This window comes from Camelus bactrianus, chromosome 17 (assembly GCF_048773025.1).
Source record: "Camelus bactrianus isolate YW-2024 breed Bactrian camel chromosome 17, ASM4877302v1, whole genome shotgun sequence".
In the NCBI taxonomy this organism is placed as follows: Eukaryota; Metazoa; Chordata; class Mammalia; order Artiodactyla; family Camelidae; genus Camelus; species Camelus bactrianus.
The window spans coordinates 11,439,334-11,464,726 of record NC_133555.1 but is presented as its reverse complement, the minus strand read 5'-3'; the positions used below and the strand labels follow the sequence as shown (position 1 = coordinate 11,464,726).

The window sequence follows — 25,393 nt, the reverse complement described above, 5'->3', positions numbered from 1 at the left end:
CGGGGAACAGAGATCTTCAGGGACTTCTTGAAAAAATTATTTTCTGTTTTTCCAAGTGATTATTTTTAGAGCAAAGAATTGAGACTCACCGTAGGTAGCTAAGTGTGGAGCCTCCTGATTTAGAAGGTCCATGTCTTAAAAAAAGGAGTTAAGATCTCTTGTAACATTTCGGGTGGCGATGGTTCCAAAGTCTTCAAGAGGAGCAAGCCCCGTGATGAGAGTCACCGCATTCAGGGAAGCCCAGCGCCAGATATGCACAGATTCTTCACTTGTTTTCCTCCCAGCCAGATGCAGGGCGCCAGTCTTGGGTCATTTTTTACCGTAAAAACGTTACCTGGTCACACGGCTGCCATTACACCTTTATCAGGTTTCTGGGGTAACTAACAAAGCCGGAAAGTTAACCCGAGATAAATTTGTCCGTGGAGAAGAAGAAAGGGTTTTAACACTTTACCCACTGCTGGCTTATGGGTGCGTGAGTGTAGATCTTTTTCTTTTCCTTTCCTTTTTCTTCTTCTTTCCTTTTTCTTCTCGTCCTCTCCTCCCCCCACCTCCTCATTCTCCTTGTTTTTCTTTTTCTTTTAAAAAAGCCAGAAGCCCAGAGTTTTTGAATGTTACATATCCCAAATTTCAGGTGAGAAGACTAGGATAAGAGCGCTGGACCACAGAACACAAGAGGCATGTCCTGGGATTCCAGCAGTTAGCTGTGGGATCTCCATCTGTAAAGTGGAAACCTTGCCTCAGCTCAAGTGAAAAGTTTTTTCTAATGATTCTGTTACTATTTTCTAATTGATCAAGAGGTGATATTTTCTGTTCGTGTGTTCAGTGCCAGGGAGCCTGTTTCTCTTCCCTCAACTTTTGTACTCTGCTTTACGGTGTGAAACTAGAGAGTGAGCTGAAAACAGTCAGAGGTCTTTCAAAGCTGTAAGTGATTGATGCCAATCTCATTGTTGGGCAGGATTTCCCGACCAAGATATTAAGAGGAGTAAAGCTAATTCTCATAGAATCCTGACCAGCTTGCCTGCTTTTGTTTGCATTATCCAGAGATGTTGGGTCCAAAAAAGTTACATCTGGGTGGATTTTGACTTTTAGTGCAGATTTTCAGAGCATTGGTATGTTAATATACAGTGCAGAGAGATGACCAATATAGTCAGAGGTGGTACCTTCCTAGATGAGGCAGCTTTGTACAGTGACACTGTTCTAACCTGTAGTCACCCCGATATCTTCATTTCACCAATTGTATCATCTTCACCAAGGAAATGTAGTGTGGTCTAGAATTTATTTACGGAGGAAATAAATTAGGATTCTTTTTTCATTTTTGTATTCTTGCTACAATTTCATCTGCAGTCTTACAGAGACCCAGTCAAGGATTCCATTCTGTAGCTAGAAATAAAGAAAAAAAATTTATCAATTCCCACCCTGGCTCCAATATCAAATCTACATTTGGCCAGTAGCCTAGGGATTTGGTTATTTGCTTAATCCTTTTTGAAGAAATCTTTTTATTTTCTTATGGGTCAGAGGCTCTTTGTTATATAGGAAAAGTACATCCACGAGGAACAGAAGGGACTAGGTTGCACGTGGTGGTGCCTCACAGTTATTAGAAATGCTCTCATTCACGAGAACACAGGTATTTGTAGGGATTTCGTTTTCCTCCACTGGCCACAGAGTTAAACATTTCACCAGGAAAATGTTCCGTGGGAGATCATGTCTTAGGAACGGGATCTAATCTTTTATATCACAGTAAGAAGCCGATCAAAGGTGTGGAAGGTTGGCTATTAAAGGATTAACTAGGTCACATTGAAATATATGATGTGAAAACAGAGGAACTTTTTATTTTTTATTCAGTTGAAACATACAAAAAAAAAATACAAAAACTAGCCCCCCCCCACATTTTTTTCTAGAACACTTCAGTTAAGGGAAGTTACTGAGTTTTCATTTAGCCTTTAATATATTCTTACTAAGCTTTGTTGAAACTATATTAAGCATTTTGTTCTTTAACATTAAGTGCAATGGAAAGCTATTTGGTTTTAGGTAATAAAACTTATAGTTTGAAAATACAACTCTTTTGTAGAGTGCAGGTAATGGCTTGCAGCAGGGCAGGAGTGTGTGAAGAGAGACCAAGAAAGTGGTGGTTGGAATCATCCAACTAAAGGATGCTCGTGTCTTTATCCTATGTAGGGGGCTGTAGCGATGGATACTTTTTGCTCCTTCCCCAAATCCAAACACGAAGTCTCCTAAGGTCACCCTCACCCACTTGTGCACTCCATTCTGTCGCTTCTCGCTCACTCAAGGACATTGCTTCAGCCACTGTTTTCCTCCAGTTTCCTGCACTAGATACATTCCCCTTCCCTACAGCATCACCCGCATCTGCATTCAAAAAACATAGCAGTATCTCCTGTCGTAGACAAATTAGAAGTGCCTCTGACTCCACTGCCCAGTTTCTGTGCTCTCCTTTGCAGCAAAACTGCACCAGAGTGTTGTCTCTGCATCTTCTGTTTCGCTGACTCTTGCACCCAGTCCAACAGGACTTGTCCCCAGAGTTGCACAAAAATAGTCCCGTCAGTGATCTCCACGGAGCTCATGCCAGTGCTAAATTCTCAGCTGTCATCTTTTCCAGCCAGTCAGCAGCACTCAGTGTAGCTGATCACTCTAAACATCTTGTAATCCTTTCTTTCCTAGGTTTTTGGGCTACAACTCTCTTGGCACCCCCTTTATTTCACTGGCTTACCATTTTGGTCTCTTGTCCTTGGTTTCATCTCATTTTCCTATCTTCCCATCTTCTTAAAGTAAATTATAAGTGCCCTCAGGCCCAGGACCCAGACCTTTATGTGTACGTACCCCTAGTCATGTTGTCCAGTTCATGGCTTCAGATGCCATCTGTGTACTCATATTTCCCAAACGTCGGTCTGCAGTGCCCCTCCCTCCTAAATCCTCGACTCACGTATCCATTGCCTGGTCATCATCATGGTCAGATGCCTCATGGTCATCATCATGCTCAGATGCCTCATGGTCATCTCAAAGATAATATGACCAAACCTGAGCTTTGATCTTCCTAAATCTGATCCTCCTCTGTTTTCCCCAGTCGTGAGAAAGACCAACTCCATTCATCTAGTGGCTCAAGACTGAAATTTATGATACAGTCCTTAATTTCTTTCTTTTCCTGTACCTCCATCCAATCTGTTAACAATTTTGGTCCACTGTAACTTCGAAATATGCCCTGCCTCTAACCACTTCTGCCCACCTCCACCACTGCCGCCCTCCTCCAGACTCCAGTCACGTCCACCTTGGATTTTCATACCTGCCCCCTAGGTGGTCTCCCTTCCTCTATCCCTGCCACATTCCAGCAGTTTCTTACCACGAGAGAGAGAATGATACTTTTGAGATATAAGTCATCTGATGTTTCTTTCCTACTTAAAACTCTCCAAAGTCTTTTACATCTCAGGAAAAAATCTAGAACTCTTATCTTGGCTGGCCACCTCCATAAATGGGTCCCCGGCTACCTCTCAGTCATCATCCCCCCTCTCATTGGACGCCAGCCATCCACTGTTTCTCCAAGATAGTAAATGTGCCCCACACTTGTGATGGACTTTTGTGGCTGCTGTTCCCTTGCCTTAAATTCTCATTCCCCAGACACCTGCGTGGCTTGACGCATTCTCTCATTTCAGAGACCTGCTCATTTTCACTCCTTCCCTGATATTTCTAAAATAGTACCATCTTTTTCATTGTTTTTTGTGGTTTTTTTCTAATAGTGTGTAGGACCACATGACATAATATTCATTTCTGAGAATTATATTTATTAACGGATTTGAAGAATTTCATGGTCCTATTTTAAACCATTTTATGTTAAGTCCAGCATCGATATATTATACCATGCATTCTAAAGTAGAATAAATAAGGCATCTAAACACCCTAGGCTTGCAGTGGACTGCTTCAGAACTTGCCTCCTAGCCCTTTAGAAATGTGTGTTCATCCTGCTCCTCAGGGAGGGGTACATCATTGGAAACATTTGAAACGCACTGTTTTGCATGGATGGACAGTCATCGATATTATATAATAGAGGGAAAGCTAAAACTTTCTCTTCTCCGTATTCGCCTGTCACTGATCTGCCATCACACCTATAAGGTTTCATTCACATCGGTCTCCGCTAGTGGCACCGACCACAGGTAGAAGTCACCCTGCAGAGCCTCTGCTGGAAGTCCGTGCAGAGAATTTTAGATAAAATTACATGATCTCATGAGCAAGGGTCTGTTTATGGGGCAGGAAAGCAGAAAAGGACGTATTTGAAAGCAGCTTCCCTTAACTAGCTTTCTGAATAAACAGATTCTATTCATTCCCTCTGTAAGACGCAGTGACTGCTCCCTGTGGTAGCTGAAGGTCCGTGGCTGGAAGGCTACTGTCAGTCAACCTGTGTCCCTCGGTTCCTACCTGTTGAGTTGTGTGCTTGCCAAGAATCAGTTGTTTTCAGCCCCACACCTGTTTATGCCAGTTGTACTTATAATCATCTACTTTAAATATTATGTAAACTAGTGAAATACAGTAAAAAGGGGAGGGTTGCCATTTCCACAGAAACTACATGCAGTCCTTTGGGGGTGACTCACAAAGGCAAGTCTGTAAAAACTAAAGATGCCACGGACAGGGCAGTCATCAAAGTTTGGACAGATCGTTAAACTCTAGTCGGATTCTTTACTCATACATCTTTTAAGTCTTTTTTTAAGGAAATCAAGACTGGAAATGAGAGCAGATTATGCATGATGAGTGTACCGTATACCAAAAAATGTTAACTACCACATCCTCAGTTGGTAGTCAAAAAAAAAAAAAAAAAGATTAAAAAATAAGAAGACAGCAGATAAAAAAAGATAAAAAATAAAAAGACAAAGGGACATATGGGACCTATGTCAAAAGATTGACAAATAATAAATATAATTTTTTGAATAATCAACAATTTTATTCATGAATAATAAATATATATGAACTCTGTAAATAGATAAATAACATGTAAATGTAATGGCATAAAATGCTTAAGATGTAAATATGGATTTTTTTTTTTTATAATTTCCCACTTCTACCAAGGCTTTTAATTAACCAACCAAGTCTAGGTTCCAACAGTGTAAGATAAGAGGGTTTTTACATTGTTTGAAAACAGCTTTCGAAAGTAAGGATTACAGTCGCATTACAGAAATGTCGGCAAGAGCACGGGCGATGAAATGCTCAGAACGCTCCTGTGAGAAAAGTGAATTATTATTCCCATTTTACGCATGAGGCTTAAGGAGGGTGAATGACTTAGAGCTGACCTGTGAAGAACTAGGATCTCCCTTACTCAAGGCTCATGCTCTTCCTTCTTAGACCTGTTGCCTCTTCAAACCTCTTCTCCCACACTTTTTACTAAGATCTTTCATAATGAGACTTTTTTTTCCCAAAATAAATGATAGTTAAAGACTGCTGACCTAATCATGTACTTTAATTCATGGCTTATGAATCACTATGACATTGTGATACTAGAAATCCCATTTTTCACATCCAGTGACCAACTCTTGTACCTGAAGAGGGTGTGGGGCAGTCCTTTTGGTCAATTTGATTAATACTGCACATCAGATCTCTTGGAAATTATGCAGTGCCAAGATCTGGGAAAGTCTTGTAGTCAGTATATGTACCCAACATTTTAAAACCCGGTATCTCCCTAACATATTTGTCCACATGGTTTTATCATGCAATTCCTCTTTAAATTCATTTGAACCAGTATTCCATGCACACTTAATTTTTTTGAAGCGTAGTTGATTTACAATGTTTTGTTAATTTCTGGTGTACAGCAAAGTGATTCAGTTATACGTATATATATTGTTTTTCATTATAGGTGTTTTACAGGACATTGAATATAGTTCCCTGTGCTCTACAATAGTACTTTGTTGTTTATCTATTTTATATGTAGTGGTTTGTATCCGTGAATCCCAAACTTCTAATTTATGCCCTCGCTTTCCCCTTTGGTACCTGTAACTTGTTTTCTAGCTCCACACACACATTTTTAAGTGTCGCTTTATAGAATGAGTGCTCCTGCTTTTTCTTATGTCCAGTCCTGTTCTTACAGACTCTCGGCTTGTTGATCAGAGTTCTCTGGTCCAAATCTTTTTATTGCACCCTGATTTTTCTCTGCTCATTATCACAGTCAGGAAAGAAAAGGCAAATGTTTCAAGAGATAAACTTGGCAGTTTCTTGTGATATCTGAATTGTGACCTTGGCACCCATCCCTTTAGAGGTCGGGAAGGGCTACATGTAATTACCCCTAATCAGAGAGCCAGCTCAAGGCTTGAGATCACCCCTTGTGCCACAGGCCTCGGTTAAGAAGCTTGATTATGGAGAGCAAAGTAAAGCTCCACCACAAGCTGGACAAGTGCATGAGGGTCAGGCATCATCGGAGTCAGCTAGTCCCTGTGCACCCAGCAATTTGTAATCTGAAAGGTGGCAGGCATGCTAAAATTGTGTGTATCTTATTGTCCGTTGTAGCTGAAGTTGACGCATCAGGAGGTGGTTGCTCTGTGTTTGTGAAGTCACTTGAAAATAGCTCTGCGCCGACCTTATCCCTGGCCCTCCTACAACCACATGCCCTCCTTTGCAAGACAACCAGGCCGTTTGTGGTTGACTGTCACTGGTATGTGTCCTGTGCCAACTCATAGTGTGCTAGGCTCTAACCACCTAGCACATATCAGGTGAACCTTGAATGCTCGTGCTCAAAGCTTTTATCGAGAAGGACCTTCCTTCATTTGACCCTTTGCCTCTCTGCTGAATCTTCACCACTGTCCATCAGAGGAGATCCACAGAGGGTTCCTGGTCTGCCTACTGCCCCGTCCTCATCCTCTCAAAGGTGAATTTAACTGCCTGGCAGCTCAGGGAGTTGAAGTGACTTGCCCAAGATCACTTGGCTAACAGTCTGTAGATGTGACATTCTATCTAAAATCTTGGCATAACTTTTAGATAGCAGGTTTTTTCCAGTTAAAGTGGGACTGCGTTTCTTCAGTTAGAAGAAGGATGAAATCAGAGATACTGAGGATGTGGTAGTGCAGAAGCAGCAGTACTGGGCAAGGGGAATAATTTTGTTTTAAATAGAATTAAGAAGGAAGAGTCTGAGAAATTTCCAGAAGTCACCATACAGTTGGCCACTGGACGCTTGTTAAGATTATATAGCACGCTTCAACACTAAGTCTATTATCTAATTCTTCTGTTAATCAGGATCCTTTTGGTTGCAGCTGAGAAAAATCCAGTTCACGTGGGCTTAAACAAAAAATGAGACTCTATTGGCATAAAATTCCTGTTAGACGCAGCTAGATTTTAGTTCTCAGATGATAATGTTAGGAACCTGACTCTCCATCTCTTGGCTTGACTTTTCTCACACTGGCTCTCACCGCATGGAATCCCCAGCAGAAAGAGGATGCCTCATTCCCAGTAATTTCAGCAAAATTTAGCAAAAGCTTCAGAAATGACTTCCATGTGCCAACTTGAGTCATAGGCCCATCCCTAAACCAATTATGATGACTGATGACTGGAGGGTACAGGATGGTGTGGATAGAAAAATCTGCTTGGGCGGACCTAGAACATGTGCCCATTCCTGGAGGCAGCATGAGGATCAGCCTCACTCATACAATCACACCTACTGTGAGTGGGAGGGGAAATGTTTCCTGATGAAACATTGGGCTGAGGATACCTGGTGGGGGCAAGTGAAGTGATGAAAACAAATGATGCCCAGTTGTTACCATATTCTAAGGTAAGGTTAGGGTTCAGGATCCCATCCTCCAAGAGTTGTCTCAGGATGGGAGGAATACAGACTGTGAACTGCAAGATCGCCTATCCTAGAAACACAATCAGGATTTAGGAACTCTGTTTCCCCTAGAGCTGTATCCGTGCTACCTGCACCACCAGGAGGATGCTGGCACATAGTGAGCACACATTAAATATTTGTTGAATTACATACATGATGGATGCAGAGTTTCAATTTGGGGATGATGAAAAAGTTCTGAAGATGGATAGGGGTGATAGTTGTACAACAATCTGACCGTACTTAACGCCACTGAACTGTACCCCCTGAAAATGGTGAAAATTGTAACTTTTGCGTATTTTTTGCCACAATAATTATTTTAAAGGGAAATAGACTTAAACATTAAGAAAGGCAAGATTTTTATGGCTTCTTCCATTTAAGCTTGCCCTAGTCAGTCACTGGACCTCAGGAATTACCAGTTACCAATGGGAGCAGTAGCCATTATCCAATGCTGGGCCACCGAAGTCAGGCACAGATATTAGCTGCCCTCTGCTTCACGTAAGAAGACAGAGAAATACAGAACAGTTAGGATTGATGGAAGTCGGGGGGATTTGTTTTACGAATGCATGGAAGGTGTAGAAGAGGTTCAGCCAGATTTGGAAAACTCAACTGTCTCCAAGCACCAGGCAGGTAAGAAAGTCAATGAATAAGATCACGTAGGTCTGGTGGAGACTGAGTGCTGCATTCAAACAGGCCAGAGACTGCTCATCTCAGGCCAGTTATTGCTCGGTATTGCCTGGTCTTACAGTTTTTCATGAGAAACTAGAATTGTGGAATCTGATGTGAAATCTTTCCATTTTTTAATGTTAGCAACCAATTTAAAAAATTTTATACTGTAAGCATGGAAAATAAAGCACAACTATTATACAGATCTGGTCCATGGTCCAGTAGCTGAAAATAGATGTTATAAATGTTACTATCTTTCTGTTTATTTTTAGTTTCCTCCAAAGGATAGACTATTGTTTGCTTTCTCACAATTGACAGTAATGATGCAATGTATTTTGTACATTTTACAGTTTAGGGTGGCATGTATGGTTAGGACAGATACCATGATCCCAATTTTACTCTTGAAACTACTGAGGCTTTAACTGGAAGGACCTAAACTGGTACCCATTACCTTGGATGGTTGCCTTCAAAGCTCCCCCTCTGATTCTCTTATTTATCATTTGTCTAGATAAATTCTTTCTCCTTTACATCAGAGAAAATTGAGTTTCTCAATTCCCCACAATTCCTTTTGTTAGACGAGAGAACTAAAAATCATTACCTATGCGAAACTATTCAAATAGGTTTGTATATTTAGCTTTAATAAATGCTGTAACTAGGGAATTTAAATCATATAATATTTTCCTTCTTGCCAGAGATGGATAGATTTTTTTTCCTGAGGGAAACTTTAACTTAAGAATGTATTTAAAACCTCTTGGCAAGTTAGCATAATCATTAATGTTTACAGTTGCTATAGCAACTAGAAATGCTGGCAATTGAGTAGGAAAGGAGCCTGAGAGAGGAAGATAAGCTGTGTCAGTTATTGAACATCTGTCAAACATTTAGCCAATTTAAAGTGGCAGGCAAAAAGCTAGGAATTGAAAGTGGGCAAAATGTATTTTTACTAACATTCACTTAAGGACATCAGCTTCGTATTGTTTTGCCACTATTACGGAGGAGTAATTAACTTTTATTTTCATCCACATAAAGGAGGTATTTTCTATGGGTAAGATACGGTTGTATGTGTAATTTTTTGTGCTATAATAATATTAATCTGTCTCTACTGTGTTGCTTTACCGTTTCTTGAGCTTTTTTGCATAAATTATTTAATCCATTCTTCGCGACAATACTGAATTTGTTAAAGTAATATCCATTTTACAGAATTTTACTTTTTATAGGAACAGAGAGGTTGAAAAGAAAGCAACAGCTATACCTTAGAACATATGCCTCTTCATTAAGGGCTCTCCCCTCCCCATCCTGACCACCGCTCATTTAGGCAGAGGCAGGACCCTAAATCTGTGTTCCACGTGTCTCCAGTACCCGCGCTTGTCCTCATGGCAGCATCCCAAACTTATCAGGACTCCTTTTTCTTCTGAGTCCCAGTGCGTCCTCCAGACCCTAACACAGCGTTCCGGGGTGGCCAACACCGATGAGGCAGAGCCCTGTGGTCCAGTTGAAATCTATTTGCTCTCCCTGTGTGATAATGATTTCTCACCTGGGCTTGGTGTTTTTTCTGGTTTACAAATCGTTTTCACATAGATGGTTTTATTTGGTCATCGAGCCTCTCATGTAAGGGTTATCCCTTCTTTACATGTGAGAAAATTGAGGCTTAGGGAGATTAAGTGATTTGGTTAAGATCACAAAGTTAGATGGGGGCTACCTCCTCCCCTACTGCCTTTTCAATACACTGTATGAGAAGAGAACAGTAGGCATAAAAACTCATGTCCTGGATACCATGTCCTGCCCTAATCACTTATTAACTACAAAGCAAAGCGAAACAAGTGAAAAACGAGACAGTTTTCCAGTGCCTCTCTAATACCTCTCCCTGCTTCTGAAAAAGGAAGGGCTGGTCAGGTTATCTCTAGAGTATCTCCAGCTAAAATCTCTAATACATGAGCTCTGAATTTAACTTTATTGCTAAGCTTCCCAAATAGAGTATTGGTTTTATTACCCACCACACCTCTGTTTGTCATTATTGCCCCAGCTTCTCTCAGATCTCAGTTCCTAGAAAGTGCGAGAACATACTAACTGTGAGTTATGATTTTGCTATTTCCACTTATTAGCAGAAGAACACTAGCATGGTACAAATGGTCAGAAGATTCCATTTTCTGAGCTATCTTTGTTTAAGGCTGAGTTTTAATAAGTCATTTATCTCTCCACGCCTCACTCTCCTTTCCTGGAAAGCACATACGACCTCCTAGAGATGAGTCAAGTGAATATCATAAGTGAAAATAATTTCAGAAAAATAGAGTACTGTATACTGAGATAAGATGTGAGTGTAGCTTTATTAATCATAAATCCTGATCTGACCTATGAATATAAGTGGATGATTTAGAATTGATCTTTAGAATGCATCTGTCTTTAGAATGAATTTGAATGAATGTATAATTCATCAAAACAGTTCTAGTCACCATCTCTGCCTTATCCATAATGATGGCAAACCTTAAACACTTACTGAGTGCTTGTATGTGCTGGACATTGTGCTAATTATAATGCAGCCCTTGGCTTATCACGTTGCCTTCAATCCTCTCAAATACCTATGAAGTGTAACTACTGTTATCCCCACTTTTCAGATGGCAAAACTGAGTCATCAGTAAGTAACTTTCCATGGTCTCATAGAAGTAGCAAAGTAGGGTTTCAGGATCAGACATGTCTCACTCCAAATACTGGGGTAGATACTTGACCAGTTACAGAAAATACTCTAAAACACCTTAAGTGAGAATATTTATGTAAAAAAAGCACAGACTTGCTTGGACATCAGGTAAAGAGCTGTGGTCACCAGATGTTATTTCACTCCTGAAAATTTTTCTCAATGCTGCCTTTTTTCTTGCAAGTCTTTGTTTTGTTGCCTTAAAAGAGACACAAGCATCATTGATAAGCATCCACAGTTCCAGTTCCTAAGAGCCACTAATTTAAAGAAAACTTTTAATTGGTAGTGTGTGGATGGTAGATTGGTAAACAAGTATTTTTCAAAGGACAGTCTGAGGGCACTCATGAAGGATGGTCAGAAGAAGGCTTTACTAAATGGGGGGAGGGAAGTATAGGTCTCTAAGAAGGAAAAGAACTAACAAGAGTTATTATTAGCCAAGGCACTTCAGATTGCAGGGGACAGAAACTCAGTATGCACTGGGAAATTGTTTTTAATGAACATATTTATTGATTTTAAAGAAAAAGCAGATCACATGAATCGCACGAATGTTTCCTCAGGAACTCAAACACCACGTGCACTCGCTTGCTCTGCCTGTCAGCACTCAGTCTCCTTGTTCTTTGATACCAGCTTGTTAGCAGCACACTAGACATGGGCGTGGGGCACTCTGCTCACAGCCTCTGAGTCCTGAAACTTAAGGGGAAAAAGCCCCTTTTGCTCCACTTGACTTTTATAAAATTCTGATTGGCTGGCTTGTGTCATATGACTCTTACTGGACCAATCACTGTACTTTGGGAGATGAAGTACTATAATTGGTCTGCTTCATAGCTCACCCCCATTCCTGTAACCAGCCTTTGAGAAAGGGAGCCAATGGGAGAATTATTGCTAAGAAGAAGGAAAGTGCTTTTCACGGCAAACCAGATAATGCAGTTTTGTTCTTGGACGATTAATCTTTCGTCTGGTCCTGTCCGCCACACCTCAGGGCAAAACTTGATCACTGCAGCCAGTGCAAACGCTTTTTGTTTTTAAAAGTCCAAATAAAAACAGAAAATACTTCTCTTTGGGGAAGGACAGATTCATTTTTAATAGACCACCAAGCCAAACTTTTTTGTATTAGTTTTACTTCAGTATTGGCAAGATAAAGGGAAGAGATAAGAAAAAAGCATCTCAGATTACAACGAAGAGTAGTATTTTCTTGGCAAATTTGATTTAAAGTTAATTTATGCCCAGAATTTAAATGTCACTTGTTTGAATTTTAGATTACATCTTTAATTGAGAACGGTGTAGAACTATTTAATAATCTGGTGAAAAGGCTGTGTATTGGTGGCTTGCGTGGGAGTTGATGATACTGCTTGAAAGCTTGTTCAGTTAGCCGTATAACTGCTTGAATCCTTTTAAAATATAAATAATTATAGTTTAATTGACATTTTTTACCATTTACTCAGAATTTTTCATCGTTCTTATGAATGCGCTTCAGTTCCCGCATTGAATGTTTTTTTCCTCTTTCTCCCCAGAAATGGCTTAGCTTAAAGTAATAAGACAGATTTTGATTATGCTATGACAAAAAGGCGCAAAGTCTAGTAATGATGATTTGTGCAGCCTTTTCTTAGAAAATGTCTTGGAATGCTTATGATACGCTTGACATGTACATCCTGATATTTCAGGATTTAGCTGGTCAGCTAGTGACCTGAAAATCTGAGCATCTCCTGAGTGCCAGCTATGGGGTTAGACACTGTGGAACACGGAAGCAGAGAGGATGGTCATGACCCACAATGCCTAGTGCAGCTCGCTCAGCAGAGGGGCTGGGCCATGAGTCAGGATAACCCCTGTACCACCGCCTTACTGGCTCAGTTAAGCTGAAGGTTTCAGTTGCAGTGATTTGTAACGTAGGAAAAGAAGCCTCTACCATGGTCTTAAGAGATGTCTGTTTTAATCCCAAGTCTAATTCCACTGGTTCTCTCTGATCTTGGAGTAGCAGATCCCTTGACTTTCCTGTGTCTTACTTTCCCTCCCTCTCCAACGGAACTGATCTTTATTCTGCTTATTGCCACAAAGTTGTCAGAGGTACCATATAAGGTAATGCATACCAAAGTGTTTTGGAAATTTAAACAAATTAAGCAAGTTGTGGTTCTGCTAATGATTCGGCTTACCTCATTTGATGGTACTTCATTTTCCTGAACTTCACAGATACTTCATTTTTTACAAGTTGATGGTTGGTGGCAACCCCATGTTGAGTGGGTCTGTTGGGTGCGATTTTTCCGACAGCATTTGCTCACTTCTGTCTCTGCCGTATTTTAGTAATTCTCACAATATTTCAAATACTTTTTCGTTGTATTTGTGGTGGTGATCTGTGACCAGTGATCTTTGGTGTTACCATCACAAAAAGAATGACTCACTGAAGGCTCAGATGATGATAAGCATTTTTTAGCAAAAAGTACTTTTTAGTTTTCAGGTGTGTACGTTTTTTAGACATAATGCTGTTGCACACTTACTAGACTACAGTATAGCCTCAACATAACCTTCATCTGTTCTAGGAAACCAAAACATTCGTGTAATTACTGGCTTTATTGCCGTGATCTGCTCCTGAACTCACATATCTCTGAGGTCTGCTTGTACTTAAAAGATGTAGGCTTATTTAAAGGCAGATGGGAATATCTGGCTCACTGGATCCAGTCTTACCTTCTTGTGCATGGAAATATCTTGGTCCAAGGATTCCTGCCAGCCTGGAGTATCTGAAATCTGGCCAGGTCACACAGGTCTCATCTGGTGATTCAGGGAGTTTCTTCAACATATGTCATTTTTCCTGTTTAGTTGTGTGGCCTAACTTCACCCTTGCAGGCTTACCTCACTGCTTTTACTGAATTTCTCTCTCTCGAGTATTTGAAAGACTATGAATCAATCATCTTTTTCCCTCTGCCATTTTACAAATTCAGTAAAACTGCCACAAAAAGCCAGAGAATAAAAAGCGGGGAGGCTTTTTTATGGAAAGGGTTTATGCAGTCTGATTGAAGACATATGGATTCTGATATTACAGATTTTTTGCCCTCCTCTGGTTTCAGTGATTTTGATTTGCCGTCAACGGTCTGATGAAAGTCTTACAGCCTCTTATTTACAGTTAACTTCTTTCTCACTAGCACTTTTGGCCTGGAGTTCCGTAATGAAATTGTGGCTCCCCGCGAAACTTCCGACATTTGGAATTTCAGTTCAGTTCAGCTAATGTTGATGGAGTTGATTACAGAATGTGAGGGACCAAAGTGAAGCCGTATGTATTCTTGTCCACAAGTAGTACTCGAGCCTGTCGACAGAGAAGAGACAAGCAATTAAACCATTCTCATATTGGAAAAGCAACATTTTAAATCTATGAAATAATGTGAAGGTGCTATGAGGCAGAAAAGAAACATGTGCTTATCTGATTGTTGAGGAGAGGGCATTTATATTTTCCAGGCAGGAAAATGGATCTTTTCCCACAAGATAGTAGTTGAGAGAAGCGGAAGTTGGGAGTCGTGTGAAGAGAGTGCGTCAGCCCAGTGAGGAGACTTCCAGGGGAGCGGTGACTATTTTTCCATGTTACCTTGGGCAAACCTACTTAGCAGTATGAACCTTTCCTGAAATATAGTTTTGTTGAGACGTTCCAGAGCTTTCTACTTGAAGCCAAACAGAGTGGGCAGAGCCTTCCCCGGGTGCCTTATCTTTGTCCAGAAAGGTGATCCCCCAGGAAATAAGGATGTATCGTATGACTAAGTCCATCATTGCTGCCCCTTCTCAGCCTCCCTGGAGTTTTGCAGAGTTTAGCTTGAGGAATCCTCCCCCAAAATGCAGATCTACATGAAGGGAAGAGTGGAACGCTTAGAACAGACAAATTGAAGTCCTGCTTTGGGAAGACTTGAATACTAGCTTGATGCATTTTACTTCATCCAAGAGGCACTGGGGCTCCCAGAGGACTTGTGTGTAAAGGAGGAGCTTGATTCAGAGCGGTCCTATAAGAAGATTAATCTGGCAGCGTGAGGGTTGGTGTGGAGTGACTGTGAGCCTTAAGTTCTTGACGATGTTCTTAAGCCAATGCCAGGTAATGGTGAGACAGGCGTGGAAGCAGAAACAGGGCTTGTATGCTGATTGGATTAACCCTTCCCCCTGCATTAGGAAATTTACTACTTGTAGAGAGATCTGAGATCTAGGAGAGGGCGTTGCATGACATGGGCATAAATATTAAGCTGAATATTTCTTCTCTTCTCCCACTCCCCAAGGGAAAGTGGTGTTCTTTCTAGAACTGGGCACTGAACTCTTTAATTTTTATGCAGTTTTAACACTGTCTTTCATACTTGGCTGTTGAAGGGTATCTATGCTTCAAGGGATTACTACTTCTCAAATGAATTTTGGCTGTTGTTGGAGCTCTTCATAAAATATGATGATACTTTGACTTCTTGACATGCCAGATATTTAACAAATCACTGAAAGAAATATCCTGTAATCCTCAATGAATGGTATTTTCATCTGGATCGTAGCCCACTCGAGCTGTGCCCTGGTCTTGCTAATTGGCTGAATCATTCCTTCTCACAATCATACAAAGCCCTGATGTTGATTCTGTGTGGTTCCAGCACCACCTCCACCTTCAAAATCCTCAGACTGGCTTGTGTTTGTAGTCTCCAATACCACTCTCATGTTGACAAAACACATGCAACTAAGGGTCAGTTCCGTCTCTTGATTTGTCTTCCCTTCTGCATACGAAAGCAAAGGTCACAGGCTAGGGTGCCTACTGAGTAATACGAGGCTGGTGCACAGTAGGGATTGGTGGAGACTATAGTAAACTGGAGGCTGCTTGCCCACTTCCAAATGGGAAGCTGCTGGCAGCTCTGCCGATTGTTTCCCTGGTGGGATGAGAGAGTAACGTAATCGAATCCTTTAAAGGAATGTTTCTCCAAGTATGGTCTCCTGACCTGCAGTGTCAGCATTATCTGGGAGCTTATTAGAAGTGCAAATTCTCGGTCCCCACACCAAACTCCTGAATCAGAAACTCTGGTAGGAGGAGGGGATTACCCAGCATTTTGCGTGATAACAAGCCCTTCTGGTGTTTCTGAAGCTCACTCAAGCCAGGGAACCACTTAGAGTAGTGGACGCTGGTCTGCGCCACCCTGATTCCTCTAGAGGACTGATATTTGAGAACCATGAGTTTCCAGAAAGCCCCAATATCTAGATGTCTACTTGATTTTCAGTGCTCTTAAAGCAGGGGGTGACATAAAAGACACACACGCTTGTGCAGGCTAAACCCATTTCATGTTTGCGTCCATTCCATCACTTTGCAGCCTCTACTCAAGGATCTGAATACGGTAACAAAAAGGATGCTTTTCTGTTTAAAAAATATAGGCTTCTTCCCTTGGAGTGTGAAAGTTTGCTGATTCCAGACCTAGGCAGTGATTCTCAAACTTTTTACTGATCCATTTCCGAGAGCAAAGGAGAGTCAACATCTACCACTGGGAATCGGGGAGCACGTCCTAAGGCAGTCAGTCAGCTGCAAAGTACAAGATTTTGTTCAAGCTTTTTGTTTTCCTTTAAGTTTCTATGATTTTTATATCTCTTCCATCATATACTCATTTTTAACTTCTTGTCAAAACAATGGGTTAAATTGCCTTCAAGTCAAATTCTTTAACTTCCACCTACAAATGTTTAAAGAAAATTTATACCTCAGAAAAACTGTCCAATTTCCCAGTAAAACAGTGGCAAGAAAACAAGAAGTAACCCATAAAGGCGGGGTTGGGGGGAACTTGTAAGCTGTACACAAGAGCAGTATTCAAAGGCTGTATCCCCGATTAGAAAATCCTCTTTCCCATCCTACTTCCCGCCCTTCCACTGCCACGTCTGAGTGAGTAAAGAGCATGCACTAAAAATCATGGAAAACAGCGAGCAGTCAGGAGGCTTATTTTTAGAAATGCTTGCCGCCAGTTTGGATGAGCTTTACCACTAGGCCTTATCTAATCCTTCCCTCGCATGGTCACCATTTCATTTCCCCCAAATCACTTTTGCAAAGATGGTAACGAGGTTTGACTTTATGTGCCAACACGAATTGATTGGAGGTAATGGCCTGAAGCCCAGTGCTGAGGGCTGTGACTCTGTGCCTGACACAGTCAGTTATCCCTGTCTGCCATGGGAGAAGGGGTGACGACTGCTGGTCCAAGTGATAGATACACGCCATCCCTGCCCTGCTTAGCACTATTGAATCACGGCAAACAGTGTCTGAACCCCAGGAAGTCCTATTTGATGATGGGCACCTGGCCAAACCAAGGTTCTCTGGACCACAGGGCATCTATAATGGGGGTCCTTTCAGCCACAGCCATGACTTCAGCAATTAAGTTGTCCAAGGCTGTGGCCATCACTAGAGGTGTTAACTGTCCATCAGTCCAGCTTCTAATTCACAGAGGTATAATATTTGTCCTGTTCTAGCCCTTCAATTTCAGCTCCTCGCAGACACCTCTCCTCTGCTCCTGTTTCTCTAAGTGCTTTTCACTGGATGACAGTTGAAAGAGACTTGATATTGATCATTTAGTGTCTTAGTGTTAGAGGTGTCATCCAGAGGCTGCAGCTGTCAGGGTTCAGAAGTCTGTCAGTCACCCCGTCTTGGGCTGTCTCACAGATCTTTCATGCACTAACACACTCTTCTCCTAGACCCTCCCACAACTATTTATGGTGCATAATTTTGGCCAACAAGTCAACCAATGACTGCATTCACATAACCCATTTCATTTGTAGAATCATTTAAAATACATGTTCACATCTGCTTGCTTAGAACCATATCTCAGTTTAAATTCAACCTCACAACACTGTGCAAAAAAGCAGGATAGGCATGGATAACACTATCTAAAGATAAGGAGGCTCTCATGCTGTTGAAACAATCTGTCAAAGCCCAAACTGGTTGCAATGCAAGGACTGGAATCCAGGTCTCTTGATTTAATTCTGTTATATATATTTTTTCTTCTGTACAACATAGCTTAACTCAGATAAGTGTGTCTGCATTTTGTGGGTGTGTCTAAAAGCACTAGTTCTTGGCCTTGTCAGTGAACTACCTGTGTGAATCTTAGCAAGTCACTGGGTCTCTTCGGATCTCACTTTCCTCACTTGTCAAAATAGGATGTTGGGTTTGATGGCACATTTATAGACCCATGGGATTTTAATGCTGCAAGAGACTTAGAGATCATCTAATTCTACTCTTTCAATTTACAGGTGAGGAAAACTGATCTCTTCTAGCTCTAAATTAAATTCTGAGGGGAACATATGGCTTTCTAACAGAACCAGCTCTTCTGAATATTGAGACCACCCCATAATCCCATTTCTGCCCACTTACCAAATGTGTGACACTGATCCAGGCATGGTGGGGGTTGGACGAAGGTCCCTTCCAGATTTAAAACTTCGAGGATTAGGAAAGATTATCTTTGAAAACTGACATCTTTGCTACCTACCCCTTGGGCTATGCCTCAGAATGTCATGAAGCATAATATGACTCCAAAAAGAAATCAGCATTAAAAACCAGCCAAGAGCATCCACTCTGAGAAGCCAGATCAGAGGGTGAAGTTGCTCAACGAGTACCTGAATTTGAAAAGTGCTTGACCAATGCCTTCTATTAAAAATAATAACTAGACAGCTTTTGCTGTTGGCCCAATAGTATGGACAAAGGAGCCAATTAAGAGAAGGATGTTTCATAGTTTTCTATAGATGTGGATGCAAGTCAGAAAACCATCACTAGGTCCTTCTGCTGTAATGGGTATCACATTCTAACGAGTCTCAGTACTTTTCAGTTGAGCATCAGAAAGCTCACCATCTATTGAATATTGCATTCCAAGTATCTGTTTACTGAGTTGATACAAATTGCCAACGGGACAGGAACTGTCTGTCACTTCCAGAGCAATTAGTGTGTGAAAACTTATCAAACGAAATCTGTCAAGTTTGAATAAGTATAAATATTGCATGGAAGTCCCTTAAGGAAATCAAACTGAGTGGGATACGTTTTTTGCAGCACATGAGAATTTATTTCATTTCATTTACTTGGCTTTTTTTCTTTGGAGTGTGGGTAGCATTTCATATAACCCAATGAATTAATGTTTTGCTCTGATAAAAATAGACTTTGGTTCTTGGGGGAAACTGCATCATCTGGTGAGGAATTGACAGTGCCAGCTCTTCACTTTCAAACTTCAAGAGCTCTTACTGCTTCCGGGAGGAAGTACTGCAGTGGGAGTGTTGCTAGAGGACTGAGATATAGTCTGCCGCACCACTTTTTCATTCTCTGGTCTTACCTTTTCTGGGCATCAGAATTGTCCTATTTTTGTTTGGTTATTGCTTTTTTTTAATGGCATTTATGCTATGGTTAACATCATGAAAAGCCTATAGGTATATAGCCTAGAACTGAGAAGATATACCAAACAATAGCTATCATTCTGTTGAGATAATGGAATCACTGGGGAGTTTTAAGATTTTTAAACATTAATTATACACACATATATATACTTTTTTACCTTTTTAAGCCCTTCATCCATTTCTCCCACTCCCTCTCCTCCCACCTCTGGCAACTACTGATCTTTTCTTTATATCTATAAGCTTGGTTGGTTGGTTGGTTTTTTAGACTCTGCATGTAAGTGAGATCATATGATATTTGCCTTTCTTTGTCTGGCTTATTTCACTTAACATGATGCCCTGAGGTCCATCCATGTTGTCCCAAATGGCAAGATTTAATTCTTTTTTTTATGGCTAAATAATATTGTGTGTGTATGTGTATATATTTATATTTATATTTATATTTATATATGATTTATTTATCCATTCACCCACCGATGAACACTTAGTTTGTTCCTGATCATGGCTATTGTAAATAATTCTGCAATGAACATGAGGGTACAGTTATCTTTTTGTGTTAGTGTTTTAGTTTTTTTCAGGTAAATACCCAGAAATGGAATGGCTGGATCATACAGAAGTTCTATTTTTAATTTACTGAAGAACCTCCACAATGTTTTCCATAGTGGCTGCACTGATTAACATTTCTACCAGCCGTGCACAAGGGTCCCCTTTTCTCCACATCCTCACCAATGCTGGTTGTTTGTTGTCTTCTTAATAATAGCCATTCTAACAGATGTGAAATAATATCGCATTGTGGTTTTGATTTGCACCTTCCTGATGATTAATGATGCTGAGCATCTTTTCCTGTGCCTGTTGACCATGTGTATGTCTTGTTTGGAAAAATGTCTGTTCAGATCTTCTGCCTAATTTTTAATCATATATATATATATATATATATATATATATATATATATATATATATATATATATATATATATTTTGTTTTGCTAATGAGTTGTATGAATTCTTTGTGTATTTTGGAAACTAACACCTTATCAGATATATGATTGGCAAGTATTTTCTCCACTCAGTAGCTTGCCTTTTTATTTTAATGATGGTTTCATTCACTGTGCAGAAGTTTTTTTAGTTTGATGTAGTCCCACTTGCTTATTTTTGGTTTTGCTTTTGGTCTCAGATTCAAAAACTCATCTCCAAGACCCATGTCAGAGAGCCTACTGCCTATTTTTCCTTCTAGGAGTTTTATGCTTTCAGGTCTTACATTCAAACCATTGGTCCATTTTGAGTTAACTTTTGTATATGGTGCAAGATAGTGGTCTAGTTTCATTCCTCTGCCTGTGGCTGTCCAGTTTACCCAACATCATTTACTGAATTATTATCCTTCCCTTATTGTATGTTGCTGGCTCCTTCTTGGCAAGTTAACTAACCATATACGTGTAGGTTCACATCTGGGCTGTCTATCCTGTCTATTAATATGTCTGTGTCTATGCGAGTACCATACTCTTTTAAGTACTGCAGCTTTGTAGTATAGTTTGAAATTAGTGCGTATGATGCCTTCAGCTTTCTTCCTTTTTGATATCTTTAAAATGAAGAAACAAGACAAGTCATCTGTTGGGTAATTTTCAGCTTTAACTACACAGATTTCCTGCTTTGATGTCTGCGTTACTCTTACATTATGTTCCTCCTGCTCTTTCCTCATTGCCATAGACAAGTAAAAATTTAGTATTGTAGGTAGTGCTGTTTGCTGTGAAGAAAAATAATATTTTTAGAGAATTTTCCCCCTTCAAGAGGCTCAGCTTTTAGCTCAGTGTGATCTTACTGATGGACAAGCCAAGACTCTTTAGCTGACCTTCATGCTTCAGAGCTCAGGGCTATTTTACAAAAGTCACATGTTGAACTGATGTTACCATCCTTAGCACGATCCATCTGAGACTCTTCTTTGCAACTGTGGTTTGTTTCTTTATCTGCAGCAATGGAAATCATTATAGTATCATATTACTATTACAATTCGGGAAACTTATTACAACTTTAATTCAGCATTTTGTTGTTTGCTGTTGTTTGCTGTTACTTAATGAATTTCCCCCAAACTGAAGGAACACAGTTAATAGTCTTTATATTATACTTACTGTTTCTTGAATTGAAAGGGTTGCATTAGTTCAGGGTTTCCCAACCTAGGTTTTGTGACCTATTAGTAGATGTTTTAGAAAAACAGTGTGTGTGTAACAGGGATGGGAGGCGGTTCTACATCAAATAAGTTTGCATGATTTAAATACTCTCTAAGGTATTTGATGAACATTGACATGTTAAAAAAAAATATCTTGCAAGTCCTGGAAGAAGAAACTTTAAAATCTGTTAAAGTGTATTTAATCCAGTGCTTCTCCAAGTCATTTGGTCATGTAACCTTTTTAAATTTGGCATAGATTGCAGGTAGAGGGCTTCTATTAACAGGAAATTAATACTCCAAGGACCACAATTTAGGAATATGCAGAATATGTTGAAGGCTGTTTGCATCTCCTACTAAAGCACTAAGTCACAAAAGCAGTGAAACCGAAAAACTTACTTTTAAATAGATCAAATGCATGTTCATTGAGTTTTATTTGTATTTTTACTTTAAAAATGATTAAGTTTGAATGATTCACATGTGCTTATGACTCGGAATGCTCTCACATAACTTCGTCCTCACCAAATACTTGTATCACATTTATTATTATCTGCATTTGATGGATTAAGAAGTTGAAAGTGAGAATGTTGAAATGGGCTTTTTTGTGGAATACAGGTGGTCTTCTGGTCTTTTTTTCTTTTAACTCCAACTAGAAAAATAACAAAGTGGATGTCTTTTTCTCTGACATCGATGGTCCATACAACTTTCTATTTACTAAAGTAGCCTTCTACAAAATTGAGAAAGCCTTGGAACACAAGCCACTAGCAACAGTTTTGAGAAATGTCTTCAGGAAGGAAAAAGTATGTGTATGTATATACACAGTTCTATATATTAGATTAGAGCTCTCCTTGGAGAGATGTGGGTTGATTAATATTTTACTGGTAAATTACTTTCTAACTTTCACCATGTGACTTTGGATGTGTTAATTTATTCTTAAAACTCTCTTACAGCTAACTACGGGATAGGCAGTGCTCTCCTCATTGTTCATATGAGACCACGGAGACACTCAGAGATTACTTGGCTTCCCTGAAACTCACATACCAAGTTGAGAGAGGAATGCATTGTGCTAGGCTGTTTGTTATATCCTGTTTTTATGGGAAAACGGCCGTATCAGGTTGTACTTCTTCATGACCTGTTATAGGGGTCTTTCCTCCACCGGATTTTAGTTTCTTGAGGGAGTAAACAGCTTGCTGGGAAGCACTCATTTACGCTGAGTATCCTCTTGACATCAGCATGGGGTTACTTATAATTACATGCACATGCGTAAATAAAATAATTAGCTATTCTCATATAAACATAATTATATCCCTCTAAAATAATGCATGTGGAAATGTTATAATCTAGTGACAAAGGGAAAGCAGTCTGCATGACCCTTCCTTTGTGTATAAACAGTAGATTATTAAGGCAGAATGTTTCCTGTCGCACACTCAGTTATTGAGGTCAATTACAACTGAGGACTCAGTGATGTATTGAACAACAAAATGCCTTTTTCAGTGATTAGTATTCTCTGTACAAAGCTGAAGTGACCTTTCTGCCATTTTCCAAGGACACTCCATGTGTTTAGAATTTAGCCCAGGATCATATTAAAGAGCAGCGTGCAAGAACACAGCCACCTAGCTCTGAAACCACAGGCTCCCTTTGAATGTGGTTGCTTCCCCTCCCCTACCAGAATAACTTTTGAAGATAAAACAGGGCATGTTGGCTAATCAGTGCCAGTGGCTAGTATATCACTTCTCCAGCTTTGTACAAATCTGGAGATCACACTTTAAAGAGAGAAATCGTGGAGTGCCTGGAGCAAAAGAAGTTTGATTTCCTTGGAGCACAATCGTTCACTCCGGCAAATCATTTAAACTTGTTCTCATCTGGGCTTCTTTTCTGGAACTGAAACCGCTTGGGCTAACGTGCTCATTCACAAAACATCCACCTAATTCTTAAGAAAAATTCGAACTTTCAAAGGAACATATGCAGGTATGACTGCCTGTTACACTTACCCCACTGGCATTCTGGGATGAGTGAGTATTTGCCAAAAGGTTGCTTTTTGGTCACTGCTTTATATTCACTCCCTTACGGATGCAATAATTTTTTCAGCTAATTTTTCTTAAATACAGATTTATGTTTATGGGACCAGCCAACCCATCAGTCATTATATGTTTAGGGAGTATTTGCTACACTATTAAACCACCATCTTGCTAAAATAATGGGAAAAGGCTTCAACCTCACAAGTGAGAAGAGAGTAAGAACTTGCATCAATAGTAAGAGGCATTGGGAGAAGACTGGATTGAGACCCAGGAATTATTCCGTCTCTAACTAGGGCTGAGTTTAGATTAGCTACTGTGTTCCTCTGTGCCAAAGTTTCTTGGTTAATGGAAACTTTATAAAATGTATTAGAAACCACAAAGTACCATGCAACTGTGTGGCACTCTGATGCACTGTTTTGATTATTATCTGTAAAATGAAAGAAATGATCTAAATAGTTTCCAGAGGGGCTTCCAGCCTTAGTATATCAAGACTGTAGACTCACTGGGTCCGTAACTTGAGTGTCAGCTCTGTAAGTATTGCATGGTGTTTGGCACGTGCTTAGCAAACTACAAATGCTTATTCCCTTGACTTAAAGAGATCGGGCATCTCTTAATCAGCTATCAGCGTACCTTCTAGTTCTGCAGAAAATCTTATTGACTGATGGAAGACTGATAAAATGCTTCAGGGGAATGTGATTACTTCCTATTGATATTTATTCGCCTAAAAAAAGATCACTGGATAGCCATATGAATTTTTAACTTGACCATTTCAGGAATACCATAGAGTTCCAGTGCCAAAAGACACATTTGTCATGATGATTCCTTTTGCTTTCAGAGCTGAGCTATGCCTGGATTTTCAACGAATACCCTTCCTATCAGGATAATCGCCGCTTCGTATCTCAAGAGACTGGGAATCTGTATATCGCCAAAGTAGAAAAATCAGACGTTGGAAATTATACCTGTGTGGTTACAAATACGGTGACAAACCAGAAGGTCCTGGGGCCACCCACACCGCTGATGCTGAGAAACGATGGTGAGTTTTCTAAGGGGTTTTCCTAATTCTGCTTTTTGCGATCACAGGTTGTTTGGAAAGTTTTAATGTTATTAGCACACCCAGCCTGACCATCTAATTTCAAGAAGTTTAATGCTTTCTACATTTGGTACCTATATTTTCTACCTTTGTGTGAGAAATAAATCCATGAATCCATTTTGGAAGACTAATTAGAAATCTAATTGCTAATCTCAACAGGAATGGAATGTGGATTTAGGTGACTGTACGTAACAAAGGAATCTATTTCTTATTTCTTTTCACTTAAATTGTGTACACAAGCACAATGACGTAGAAGGCTGAACAATCAGCTCATTAATCAATTCTGTGTAATTTAATATTCAGTGTCCAGAAAGAAGTTTTAAATTATCCAAGTAACTTCTGGATGTATGATACTGAAGACATAGTTCCAAGCACAGTGAAATGCAGAAATATCAAGGTTTATTTGGGATAGAAGTGTTCATTTCCCATACTTTTAAGAGATTATTTCAAGAAAATATGGGAATTTCACCTTAATTACTTAGATGGATGACATGACAATGTGTGGTAATTCATCATGTGCCTTTAAGGACATTCTCACTGATTTGTATGCCAAATTCTAATAGCACTATGCCTTTTCCCACCATGAGTATTTGTAGACCTACTGTGAGTCTTCATATGTATTCTGTTTCCTCTTCCTGAA

At 40.0% G+C, this 25,393-nt stretch overlaps 1 protein-coding gene across 5 annotated transcripts in view; it reads left to right on the top strand.

Moving 5' to 3' along the window:
- CNTN4 (contactin 4) overlaps positions 1–25,393 on the top strand; it is an 814,349-nt gene that overhangs the window by 620,409 nt on the left and 168,547 nt on the right. For all 5 annotated transcript variants that reach the window (XM_074344450.1, XM_074344446.1, XM_074344447.1 and 2 more), the window contains one exon: positions 24,499–24,696. In XM_074344450.1, the coding sequence (XP_074200551.1) occupies positions 24,499–24,696 (198 nt within the window). The remainder of the gene's footprint in view (positions 1–24,498; positions 24,697–25,393) is intronic.